This window comes from Hibiscus syriacus, unplaced genomic scaffold (assembly GCF_006381635.1).
Source record: "Hibiscus syriacus cultivar Baekdansim isolate YM2019G1 unplaced genomic scaffold, ASM638163v2 tig00003523_pilon, whole genome shotgun sequence".
NCBI lineage: Eukaryota > Viridiplantae > Streptophyta > Magnoliopsida > Malvales > Malvaceae > Hibiscus > Hibiscus syriacus.
Genome location: NW_024061977.1, coordinates 30,108 through 42,759, shown reverse-complemented (window position 1 = coordinate 42,759; position 12,652 = coordinate 30,108). Strand labels below are relative to the sequence as shown.

Sequence of the window (12,652 nt, the reverse complement as noted above, 5' to 3'; positions counted from 1 at the left end):
TTTGAGAAAATTTATGGGGACTTGCTTGCCCTCCATCCTAGTGGCTGTCTGTCCTTTGTAATCTAAACCAATAAAATTAGAGGCCAAGATGGCACAAAAAACACATAGATAAAACTCCATTTCAACCTTTTCTTTCCCAATTTCCATGGGTTTCAGAAAAATAAAAACGTTAATTTCGGTTTCAGTCCCTCTATTTTGGTGAAATTGAGATTTCATCACTTTATCTTTTGTAATGTTAATTGTATATATCCAAATTAATAACGTTTTATTATCTGCTTCTGGTAACAGAATTTAACAGAATTTATCCCTTCTTTAGTAGTAAGTGTAAAGTGAAAACCCATGTCATCATTGTTAAATACAAAATTTAACTTACTAATATCATTGTAGAAGTAGAGGGACTAAGTTATTCCAAATTAAAGTAGAAAGATCCAATCTCAAATTCAGCAAATTAGGCGGACTGAAATAACAATTAGACCCCCCAAAAAAAGTTTTTAGATAAGTTTCCGGTTGTTGATTATGTGGTTCCACATCATTTTCCATGCTGAAGTCATTTTTCTTAAGATTATATTACTTTAACTTAACAGGAATCACAACCTATTTATTATTTATTCAATTTTGATAATGCTTAAACAACATCGAATTAGAATTTATCAGATGGATTCACCGATAAAAGAGAATATAATTTCTTTTAGAGGTTGAGATCGAAGTAGAATACGCTTAGAAGATATATATATATATTATTAATAAATAAAATAATTTTGAACAAATATTACCTTATAATTATTTTATTAAAAAAACAACAACAATTAAATTGGGCAACTATAAATCTCTTAATCTCATGTTATATATTGAAAGAAGCTTATCATTCTTTGAAAGAAAAGCCAATATTTTTATTAAAATGATTTAAATGTGTGTGACTTAACTTTGTACTCTTCTTTTGAGTTAATTGCTCCTAAACTATAAATTTCATTCTAAATTAATCCTTAAACTTTAAGATATTCTATATCAACCCCGAAACTATTCATAGATTAACGCGTAATCACCTCAACTACTTTTCTTAAAAATTGAACTCATGACGTAAAGTTTTTTATTTTTGAATATCCTGAGAATTGAACACATGATTTAAACAAAATTAATCTATTTATAAAGGTCCTGGAAATTTTTGGGTCATGAGTTCAATTCCCAAGACCTTAAAAAATAAATTAATTTTTAAACTAGTAGAGTTAACAACACATTAACATAATGATCAAAATAAAATAACATTGATAGTTTAAAGACTGATAGTCTGTATGAAATGTTTTAAAGTTAAGGAACCAATTTAGAATCAGGGTCATAGTTTGGGACCTCCTGTTCAACTATCTTTTTTTTTTCTAGTATAAAACTTACATAAGAAGTCAAATTAGGATAATTTTTAAGATTACTTAACATATAATTAACAGTAATAACATGAAACATTATCATCTATCTACACTATTAAAAACATATCAACTGAATTTAGTATATCACAAGTTAACTCGACACCAACTCAATCAAACAAAAAAGAAGGTGATGATCAATGGAAAAAGGCATAATTGGAAAATGATAATTCTAACCAAAGCTTGATTATCTCATCTCATCTTTGACATGAGGCCTTTGTAAACAGTTCAATGAAATTCCAGAGGGTGACAGAAAATAGAACTTACATTACGTATCGGCAAAGTTCAGCAGATTATTGTTATACCATCAGTTCGTCTTCGAGATTGTTATTTATACTCGAACGTGAACTCGATCTTAATTCTCCGACACCTGAATAACATCACAGCATCTAACAAGTTGGCATAATCGTATGAGTTTAAGTGAAAATGTATATAATGCCTTTTTAAACAATTGAAAAGTTCATAATTCCAAGGCAACTTACCATCCATGCTGATGGTCATCATTTGCTATGTGAAAATCAAAGTATACATAGGTTCCCTGTTCAGATTCATCGGTGGTGATTTTCGGTTCCTCGTGCCGCTGAAACCATGTGTTGTATTTTCTGTGGTATCTCCAAGATTGCTTCTTCAGCTCCTTTGCGGTCAGATATGGTTGGTAAGTGTTCTGCACGAAAATTTACGCGGGAGAGTTCATTATTGCACGGAACACACACACGGAGAGTAGTCTATGTACCTGTTGATAGTAAAATGCAAAGAAAAGTGCATCAGTGCCATATCCGTCAATGCTTAAGCGCTCCCAGAAGGAAGGATTATTCACAATGGGCGCCTCAACTTGAGGGTAGCTACAAATCATGATTATTTGAACCTACGCATTTGTTGTCTTTCTTTTGAAGAAAAATGAAGATTAGTGGAAATCCCATACCGGAGTGTAGCTCTTAGCCCGTTCCTTTTGAGGATACCGGCTCTCGAACCTGAGACTAGTGACTCGTGTGCTTTGAGCACAAGGCACAACAAGCCAGCAAGCCCAAACAAGAGCCAGCAGCTCTTAGCCCATTCCGAGTCTTTAGGTTGGGGAATTCTATAGTAAGCAGCCTCAAGCAACTGCAAATTGTATAACAGATTATGCATTCCTCCAGTATTCATAGAGTCACTGAGGTTGTCACCAATGGCACCGAAATCAGAAACGCTTCTCTGACCAATAACACCAAGACCACTAGAAGACTGGTTAGATTGTAAGGGTCGCCCAGGAGATAGATCAATATCCCTAATGACTTGAGCAGGTTCTGCCAAAGAGCCCGATACAGCAGTCTGCAGCAAAGAACCAGTGACATACCAATTATGTCATCTTTGATAAGAGTTTTTGCGGCCAACGTTCCCTATAACCACACTCTATCTTGAAAACAAACATTTTTTAAACCTAAAGAAAATGAAACTATTACATAATTCAACCCACACATCTGTTTTACTTTAACCTAAGTCCATGATCATGTAGTTTTACAAATCAAAGACATGTAGAAGAAAGACATAATTGGTTAACTGGACCATCCGGATTACCAAATTAAGTGACAGTTAATAATTATTCTACCAGATGGAAAACGACCATAGAAACAATACTGCAAAAGATACAACATCTATAGTAAAACACACAACAGTAAGAAGTATTTAACATACAGGGGAATCAATTGCATATGGAGCTTTCATATCATCCTCGTTCATGAGATTCTTGGCAAGCCCAGAAGTTGGAACAGCTTCAGAACTTGATTCCTCAGGTAAATTATGTGGCTGTTGTTCCTCAATTTTGGCATTGCCAGCATCTGCGTGTAGATTTAGCTCTTAATCGAGACATAGAAGTATAATGGAAGGTTGAATTAAGTCTCTGGTCAAGACATGAAAAAAGAACAAGAAACACTCTACAAACAAATTAAAGCAATATGCCATTTTTCTCCACGAGTCATGACTACTTGTTGATAAATCGGGCAAAGTAAACGAAATAACACAAGAATTTTAACGTGGTTCGGCAATGTGCTTACGTCCTCGGTGCCTAGGCGGCGCTAGAAAATTTTTATTCAATGATAATAGGTTTAGGTTACATCTCTATTTATAATAGAAAACCCTGGTACATAATTCCAAAATTAATTCTGTACCGTACCGCGGGGGCGCAGCCCCCGTACCCCCAACCCACATAATTGTAACCCCCTCTACGAGATTTTCTTTGTAAGGACAGTTGATGTTAGCTTCGCTCACTCTGCTCCATCCCCTGTCCTCTTTACCGGTATATTTATTAGCCATACCTTATAAATCTCCACCTTGGCGAATATCCTGCCCCTTAGGAAACATTCAATGTGGGTTGGGTTACCTTACTTCTTTAACAACTTGAAACATTCAACAAGTCCAAGCAATGCTTGAACTTGTCTGTTGTAACTGGCTTGGTGAACATATCAGCGGCATTCTCATCAGTGTGTACCTTCTGAAACAAAATCTCTCCAGATGCAACCAACTCTCTGATCTTGTGAAACCGTTTATACCACTGTCTCGGAGACTGTTTCAACCCGTACAAAGATTTCTTCAATCTGCAAACTAAATGCTCGTTTCCAGGTTGAGTGAAACCTTCAGGTTGCCGCATGTAGATCTGCTCCTCTAAATCACCATGCAAAAAAAGCAGTTTTAACATCCATCTGCTCTAAATGCAAATCCTAACTGGCCACCAATGCAAGTACTGCTCGGATTGAAGTGTGTCTGACCACAGGAGAAAAGATTTCATCATAATCAACTCCTTTCTGCTGTGAAAAACCCTTTTCTACCAAACGAGCCTTGAACTTCTCCCCCTCTTTTTCTGTTACTGTTGGTTTCTTCTTATACACCCATTTGCAACCAATCGGCTTTTTACCCTCAGGAAGGGGAACCAACTCCCATGTACGATTGTGATTCAAAGACTCCATCTCCTCAACCATGGCTGCCATCCACTTGTCGTTTTTCTGACTAATAACAGCATCATGAAAAGTAACCGGATCATCACTGCTAACAATAAGTGCAAAAGAGACCAAGTCTTTAAAACCCAATCTACTCGGAGGCTTTATATTCGTCCATCTCACCCTGTCTCTGGCGAGACTATAATCCTGCAAATCATCCGTAGTGGAACCACCAGAAGTCGGTTGAGACGTTTCTGGTTTCTCAACTGGAAACTGCTCGAAATCCACCACTGTCGTGTCTTTCTTCTGTTGCAACATGGATTGTTCATCAAAAACAACATCTCTACTGATCACAATTTTCTTCGCAACTGGATCCCAAAACTTGAATCCTTTGATACCTTTCTTGTAACCCAGAAAAATGCACTCCTTCGATTTTGCATCAAGTTTGGATCTCTCATCAGCAGGTACATGCACATAAGCAGGACAACCAAAAATCCGTAAGTTATCAAAACTAACATCATGACCAGTCCATACCTCTTCTGCAACTTTCCCAGCCAATGATGCCCTTGGCGATCTGTTGATAAGATAACACGCCATGTTAACAGCCTCGGCCCAGAAGTGTTTGGGAAGCCCCGCATTCAACCGCAAACATCTGGCTCTTTCATCAACGACCTGTTCATCCGTTCCGCAACACCATTCTATTGTGGCGTCTTGTGCACTGTAAAATGTCTCTTAATCCCGTGCTCCTTACAGAAGTGTAAGAACTGTGAATCTGTGTACTCCGTACCATTGTCAGACCGCAAACACTTGATTTTTCATCCTGTTTGGTTTTCTACCTCACCTTTCCACAACTTGAACTTCTCAAAAACTTCAGATTTCTGTTTCAAAAAATACACCCAAACTTTCCGTGAAAAATCATCAATAAAAGTAACATAATACCTAGATCCACCCAAAGACGATGTCGTGGAAGGCCCCCATACATCAGAATGCACATAATCAAGAATCCCTTGAGTTGTGTGCTTCGCAGTCTTGAAACAGACTTTAGTCTGTTTACCAAGAACATAATACTTGCAAAAATCGAGCTTACAGCTTTTGACACCATGCAACAGATTTCTTTTGTGTAATTCTGTCATACCACGTTCACTAAGATGAGCAAGACGCATATGCTACAGTTTTGTAGTATCATCACAGGACTCAACAGAATAAACTCCACCTGCAACGGTACTCCCTAACAATCTATAAATATTTCCTGCAGTCATCTTTCCTTTCATCACAGTCAAAGCACCTTTAATAATCCGAATGGTTTCCCTATCCTCATCAGCCTTAGGGATAAAACCATTCTTGTGCAAAGTGCCCAAAGAAATCAAATTATTCTTCAAATCTGGGATATGTCGAACACCACTCAACGTCCGAACAGAGCCATCATACATCTTAATTTTGACATCACCAATACCAACAATATTGCAACATCGATCATCACCCAAATAAACAAAACCATAATTAACCGACCTGTATGTCGAAAACCATTCCCTATTTGGCGTGATGTGATAAGAACATCCATAATCAAGAATCCACGCATCCGTCAATTGAGTCGTTGAAATATAAAGCATATCACCCTCATTGCAATCAGAATTGTCATCCTCGACCACGTTCACAGACTTGGATGAAACATCACGCTTCTCATCAGTATGCTTTTTCAACTTCGGACGGTCTCGCTTCATATGTCCCGCCTCCTTGCACTTGTAACAGTGAATTGTCTTCTTATCCCTAGATTTGGATCTGGAATTCCGCTTGCCAGACCCTGTCTTCTCTGGCTTCCGTCCACGGTCTCGATTACCCTTGACATATAAGCTATCGGCTTGAGAGTTTTCCCCTGCATTCTGCTTCCGCTGGTTGTGAGCCAACAAGGCTGCAGTAATCTCCTCAACGTTGATAGTCTCTTTCCCATATGTAAGAGTAGTCACCATATGTTCGTAAGAGAGAGGCAACGAACACAACAAAATCATCGCTCTGTCTTCATCCTCAATTTTTACATCAAGCATAGCCAAATCAGAAACGATTTGATTGAAGACATTCACATGTTGCGCCAAATCATGATCGTCCTGCATCTTCAGCCCATACAGCCGCTGCTTTAGATACAGTTTTGTCGTTAATGATTTGGACATAAACTGACTTTCCAACTTCCTCCAAATTTCGTCTGGAGACGATAGATGCATGACGTGATACATAACCTCGTCCGCCAAGCATAATCGTATGGTTCCTGCCGCTCGTTGTTGCAATTCTTCCCAATCTTCCTCCTCCATCGACGACGGCTTTGTAGGTCGCAAAGCCTTCAGGATCCCCTGCTGCGCCAACAGATCCTTCACCCTCGTTTGCCATAATCCGAAGTTACCCAGACCATCAAATTTCGCAACTTCGAATTTTGCTCATGACATCTGATACCAATTGTTGATAAATCGGGCAAAGTAAACGAAAGAACACAAGAATTTTAACGAGGTTCGACAATGTGCTTACGTCCTCGGTGCCTAGGCGGCGCTAGAAAATTTGTATTCAATGATAATAGGTTTAGTTTACATCTCTATTTATAATAGAAAACCCTTGTACATAATTCCAAAATTAACCCTGTACCGTACCGCGGGGGCGCAGCCCCCGTACCCCCAACCCACATAATCGTAACCCCCTCTACGAGACTTTCTTTTTAAGGACAGTTGATGTTAGCTTTGCTCACTCCGCTTTATCCCCTGTCCACTTTACCGGTATATTTATGAGCCATACCTTACACTACTCAAATAACAACCACTCCCATTGTGGGTAAACCACTCTGGTAACAAGTATTCTAATGATAGCTTTTTCAATTCCAATATGTTTCAAAAGATATTCCACAGATTGTTCTATAAAACACTTTTTTTTGTAGGAAAAAAAAGTTATTCTCCTTCAAAAAGCTTCCCTTGGAAATTGTTTTCTAAAATGAACTGAAGGTTCATAATTGGGCAACCTTCTAATCTACATACAATGATAAGAAATCCCTCAAAGATCACCCTTCAGAGAGAATAAGGTACAAAAAGAAAATTAAGCAAACAAAATGTTACCAGCATCATTTGTTACACTTGTAGCCAATGCATGTTGACTAGAATGCTGGAGGATGGAATTTGGTTGCTGCTGTAAGCTGGCAGCTGTTACTCTATTAAGAAAAGGTGCTTGGGCACCAAGCCCTATAGAAAGCGATGAGCTTTGAGGATTGAACTGACAGAATAAGATCATAAAAGATTATTTTATAGTTTCCTTTCATGAGAGAAAGCTAACCCAAGCTCCCCCCAATTTGCAGTGCATTGATACATCATTCTTGTGTAATATGAAATTGTGAATAAACAACAGAAACCTAGACTTGTATATAACTTTGTAATAAGTTGAACAACTTGGATCAGAGAAAAGGAATTCATCAAAGAAAAAGAACCAGCGGCATAACAGGGTTTTGTTGTGCAGAAAACTGCTTAAGATTTCCTCCAGTGTGAAGCAGGATGCTATGGCCTTGTTGCTGCACTTGTTGGAGCCGTTGCAAATATTTTTCCCTCATATCAGGTGCTATCTTAGTTCTTCCACGGAGCTGCCCCTAAACATACAAATGCATTAGCTACTATATCACACATGACAAATGGAGAGCATGGGTGCAGACAAATGACGGACTAGCATACCAGCTCATTTTGATTCTGAAAAGAGCTTCTAGGCCTCCATTGCATACCAGAAACCATTGAAGGGGGAAAAACTCTGCCACGAATTCCAGCAGACTCACTAAGATTAATAGAATCAACAGATGCACTTCCATCATCAGCCCCAAAAATATTTCTTTTTGCCATGTCAGAGATTGAAGGGACCGCACCAAGGGGAATATTAGATAAAGGCTGACTTGAGATGCCTCCTCTAATGATGCCTTGTACTCCAGCATCGGCAAGAGATGGAGATGACCTACGACCAGGGAAGCTTGGAATATCTTCTTCTCTTGTATCATTTGTGCAAATTTACAGGAGATGAAGGATTGGTTGTGCATGTAATTTCCAAAACACTAGGAGCAGAAGTTGAACCTTGTAATAACAATCGGAGGAGTTGAAGCACTAGGCAAACTATGAGGTGAAAGATGCAATGGAGCAGGGGTCGGATGGCTCCCAGTTGGTGTTGCTGCAAAGAAGAATTAATTGCACTACTTTTCGAAGGTGGAGTCCTTGCTATATCAGAATTACTATCCTGGGAAGCTGTATCTTCAGCATTATCCTAGGAGGAACCAACCTGCTTATTACATTAAAATATGATAGTTTCTTATACGCCAATGTGAGCATCAAGCCATCAACTAATAATGAAGCAGCAAATATAACACAACAATAACATCTTTATACATTGCATCATTAAACATCCAAATGACAGAGAAGAGAACACCTACAGGCACTTGAGATGCTGATGATGCCAAAGGCGGCTTCAATCCAAGAATTAGTGCAGCCTGACAAACATTCAAATTTCCTTTCCAAGTTATTTTCCATGAAAACTGATTTGAATTGAATTTTTTAAGGCATGGTATTAGAATCTTCCAGCAAAACCAAAATGGGAAAAAGAGTTTACCTTGGAAAGGGGACCAATAGCAACTAGATCTTCAAGAGAATCCACCTTATCTAAAGATAATGAGCTGTAGAGCTCATCAACATCACTAAATTCATCAAAGTCTTCCTACAAAAATAACTAGAATAAATATATGTGTAACAGTCAAAACCCATGAAATATGTTGATGATGTTCTTATGATAAAACAAGCTATTTAAAGATAAATGATCTTTTTAACACCGTAAAAACTGAAGTAAAGTAAAGGGAAAAATATCATAGAACAAAACCTGATTACGTTCTACATAATCATCCAAGAAGTCCTTCACATCATTGACCTGCTCTGGACTCAACTCATCATTGTCCAATAATCTCAAAATCAATTCTAATTTCATTATATGAGCTTTGTGCCGTGAAATTGATGTCTCCAAGTGTGACTGAAGGGAAAAGACAACAAACGGAAACAAAGTTACATCAAAACAATGTATGTAGTCTCAAAATGAATTTTCTCTTTCCATTTTATCAGTCTAGGTGGTTGTCTTTCCTTTCTTCACAGACAGCCCCTCAAACTCAACTTCAAAACTATCGATCTGGGATTCTAACTCTCCAACCTACTCAGGGAAACAGTTTATATTACATCCTAGTTTCAATATATCACTAAGAGTAAGTGGAAATGTAATAATACTCCAAAACAACATTATATACAGAGAGAAGTTCAAAATCAGTGGAAGTTGAAAATGATCAGTTCCTTGTGTTAACAACTCTGCCATAGCTGCTCAGCAGGGAGCCGTCTTAGTATTTAGACGACCAAATCATCGGCAAGATAGTTAAAACCTCTGCAATTACCATTACCAACCCTAAGCTGCCTCTCAAGTAGTGACATGATCCATCTTTTGAAAATAAAGATGATAGAAGAACACACGTTGTGACTTGGGTTTTATGCTATACGGATTTAGGGTCGACAGTCTTTGTGTATTTACTTTATACTGTATATTAACGGGCTTCCATGGGGAACAAGTTTATTCACTGTTAAGAAAGTACATTAATGTGCTGATGCTGCTAAAGATTTACGGGCACTGGATGATGGAGCTTACACTATTGGCTTTCCATTATCAACAAAGAAGGCAACTTTCCTGTTAAAACAGGTTACACTTGAGGAGTGAGGCTGGCTGAGCTTGTGAAAGGTATCTTTAGAAAACCGGTTTAACCACCGGTGGAGAAATTGTTCATTTTAATCACCTGAATGTTAAATCCGTAACAGCATTAATATGAGTCTTAGGAAATAGGAAGAAAGAAACTGCAAGTTATAGTTTGATCAACTTAGCAATGGGATTGAAGAGTATTTGGTTTGAAGTAACTTTTAACTGTGATTTTTCATTCACAAACATCAAATGCGGAGCAATAAATTCTTATGTTTTGGAACCAAATAATAATGATTCATCAATTATATGATTATTAGCATGTTAAAGTTAAAATGTTATGATGTACAGATGAAAGCAAAGTCTTTGAGCATTTTAACACTAACGCTCTAATCAGATCAATCCATGTTTTCCTGCATATCTAATGTTTTATGTAGTTGCAAGAAGCAAAATCTACCCTTTTTTAGCTGCAAACTTTATTCAATTAAAGATTGAATTAGTTTTGGTTTTATCAAGCGGGTCATAGATGAATCAGAAAGAGCAACATTTTCTTCTCAAGTCTCCTCTTCCGATGAACTCCAACCACTTTTGGTTTCTCCAGCTATTAAGATCGACAGACCCTTTTCAGTTCCAGCTTAGACCATTCAAATCAAACTGTTTGCAGCTTGAAGTAGCATCATTGTCTTCATGGACATTTAAGTCCAGCTTTGTTGCACAATAAGGTAGTCTTAAGCTCTCTCGATCTTCATTTCTGCTATTGTTGCTGGGATGCCCTTTTTCGCCTTGTAATCCCATTCTCATGGATAAATCACTGGTGCATCTATCTGCAAAAAACATTCTTCGTTCTGCATCGTTGCCTATTTTGATATTGTTGAACAATTTGAGCTCAGTTTGCGGTAGCAGTCGATCTTCCGGTAATGAATTGCTGTTGTATGTTCTTAAACAAATCCCATTGTTGTGTATTTCTTGCTCTTTCTGAGATCCATCACATGAAGTCAAGCAACTATCCATTGAACAATCAGCAGGTGGAGTCCCTTGTGTTAGCCCATGCTGGGGGCATAGGCCTTGCAAGTCTTTCAAATCTGGAAACGCGGAATTCAGGCATTGGTTCGACACTTTGGACACCAGTTCAGATAACTGCACTTTGGCTGCTTCGAGTCCCGTGTTACCCAAGTTTTGTCTTCCAAGTGTTTCTTGAGCTTTTTCCAGCACTGCCTGTAAGTATTTCCCTTGAGCCTCAATACGAAGCTGTAAATGTCGCTGCACCTGGTTCAATATTGAACTTATCAGACCGTGGCATAACTAAAATACATAAAGATTCATTTTCAGAGGAATGTTACGTACCTCAAGCTGTTCATGCAGCCTTCTCTGCACTTCGATTTGCATTTGCAGAGCTTCACCGATTTGTAAGCCTCTGCAGGTCATGAACATCAAAATCAATACATAAACATATGTATGAATGCAAAATCTAGTTATAGAAATCATTTATCATTAACCATCTTACTTGTTTGTTTGAGGTCCAATACTTAAGTTATTGATGTGAGTTCCATTTGCTTCGGACATTCTATCCCCAGCCGTCGCAACCGCACCTATCTTGTTACTTCCATTATTAGCTTGTCCATGGAGATTTTTACTGAGTCTATATTTCTGCAACCAAAAGAAGAAATCGAATTAGCCCTTGTACAACATAAAATAACACGACTGAACCATGAATCCAAGGCTTAATTAAGTTGGTTCACGACGTCGATAAGTTACCTGAAGATGACTCTTGAGATGGTATAAGGTAAGGCCGGGAATATCCATTAGTTTCATTACCGTTTTAGGAGTAGCCTCTGCAACATAAGAAAATCATTTGTATTAGCCTAACATAAGGCAGTTTATGCATGAATTTGTTCAACTTTCGCGTACTTACTGTCGGCACCCCCGAGCTGATTGACTGCTTTGATGAACCGTTCATGAAGATCAGGCGTCCACTTGAGTCTTGGCTTGGCATCGGTCGAAAGAACAAGACCAGAATCTCCAGGGCCATTCCCTCCTTGCAGGAACAAATGTCTCTCATGGTGCATGCTCTTCCCTTGATGTTGGTACATATTTTCTGTCTCCAAAAAGTACTCAAACATGTAAGTTTCAACCTTCTTGTTGAACCAATACAACTAGCTAGCCATGTTCGGTATACGGCTCCGTTTCTATACCTGATCCGGCCGCTTCGATCTCTATTCTTCGATAGTTAATCTTCCTCGAGTTCTCCACCGGCTACTCTTACTTATAACGCCAAAGATGACCCCCAAGAAGAGCTTTTATAAAGCAACACACACATACATAACTGATGGAAAGACCTGACCGAATCCAGTATTCACAGTGATTGAAATAGAGGCATTGCCCCTTCTACTTTGTTAAAACAGTGGGCCATGCAAAGTCTACTTTCCATTCTAAAACAGTGCAATGCGCGCGCGCACATATATATATATATATTATGAGAATTCGTATTCGTATTCTTGTTCGTGTTCGTGTTCGTCCCTACTGACAAAGGCGAAGAATCATATTCAAAGACAGAGTTGGGGGAAGCCTTGTATTTAGATACATACAAAGAAAATATGCTTTTTCTTG

At 38.3% G+C, this 12,652-nt stretch overlaps 1 protein-coding gene and 1 pseudogene across 2 annotated transcripts; both read right to left on the bottom strand.

Annotated features, from left to right (window-relative positions):
• Positions 1 to 1,742: 1,742 nt before the first annotated feature.
• On the bottom strand, positions 1,743 to 9,755 carry LOC120179104 (annotated as a pseudogene).
• A 593-nt stretch (positions 9,756 to 10,348) lies between these two features.
• LOC120179080 (myb-related protein 2-like) lies at positions 10,349 to 12,441 on the bottom strand. 2 transcript variants are annotated; one of them, XM_039184799.1, is made up of 6 exons: positions 12,238 to 12,441; positions 11,958 to 12,140; positions 11,801 to 11,877; positions 11,550 to 11,692; positions 11,390 to 11,459; positions 10,349 to 11,311 (listed from the first exon to the last, which is right to left on the bottom strand). In XM_039184799.1, the coding sequence occupies exons 2-6, from the start codon at positions 12,133 to 12,135 to the stop codon at positions 10,670 to 10,672; spliced, it is 1,110 nt and encodes a 369-aa protein (XP_039040730.1). In that variant the 5' UTR covers positions 12,136 to 12,140; positions 12,238 to 12,441; the 3' UTR covers positions 10,349 to 10,669. The 2 variants fall into 2 exon arrangements, with proteins under 2 accessions (XP_039040730.1, XP_039040723.1); XM_039184792.1 differs by having other exon boundaries at positions 11,958 to 12,440.
• Positions 12,442 to 12,652: the final 211 nt, after the last annotated feature.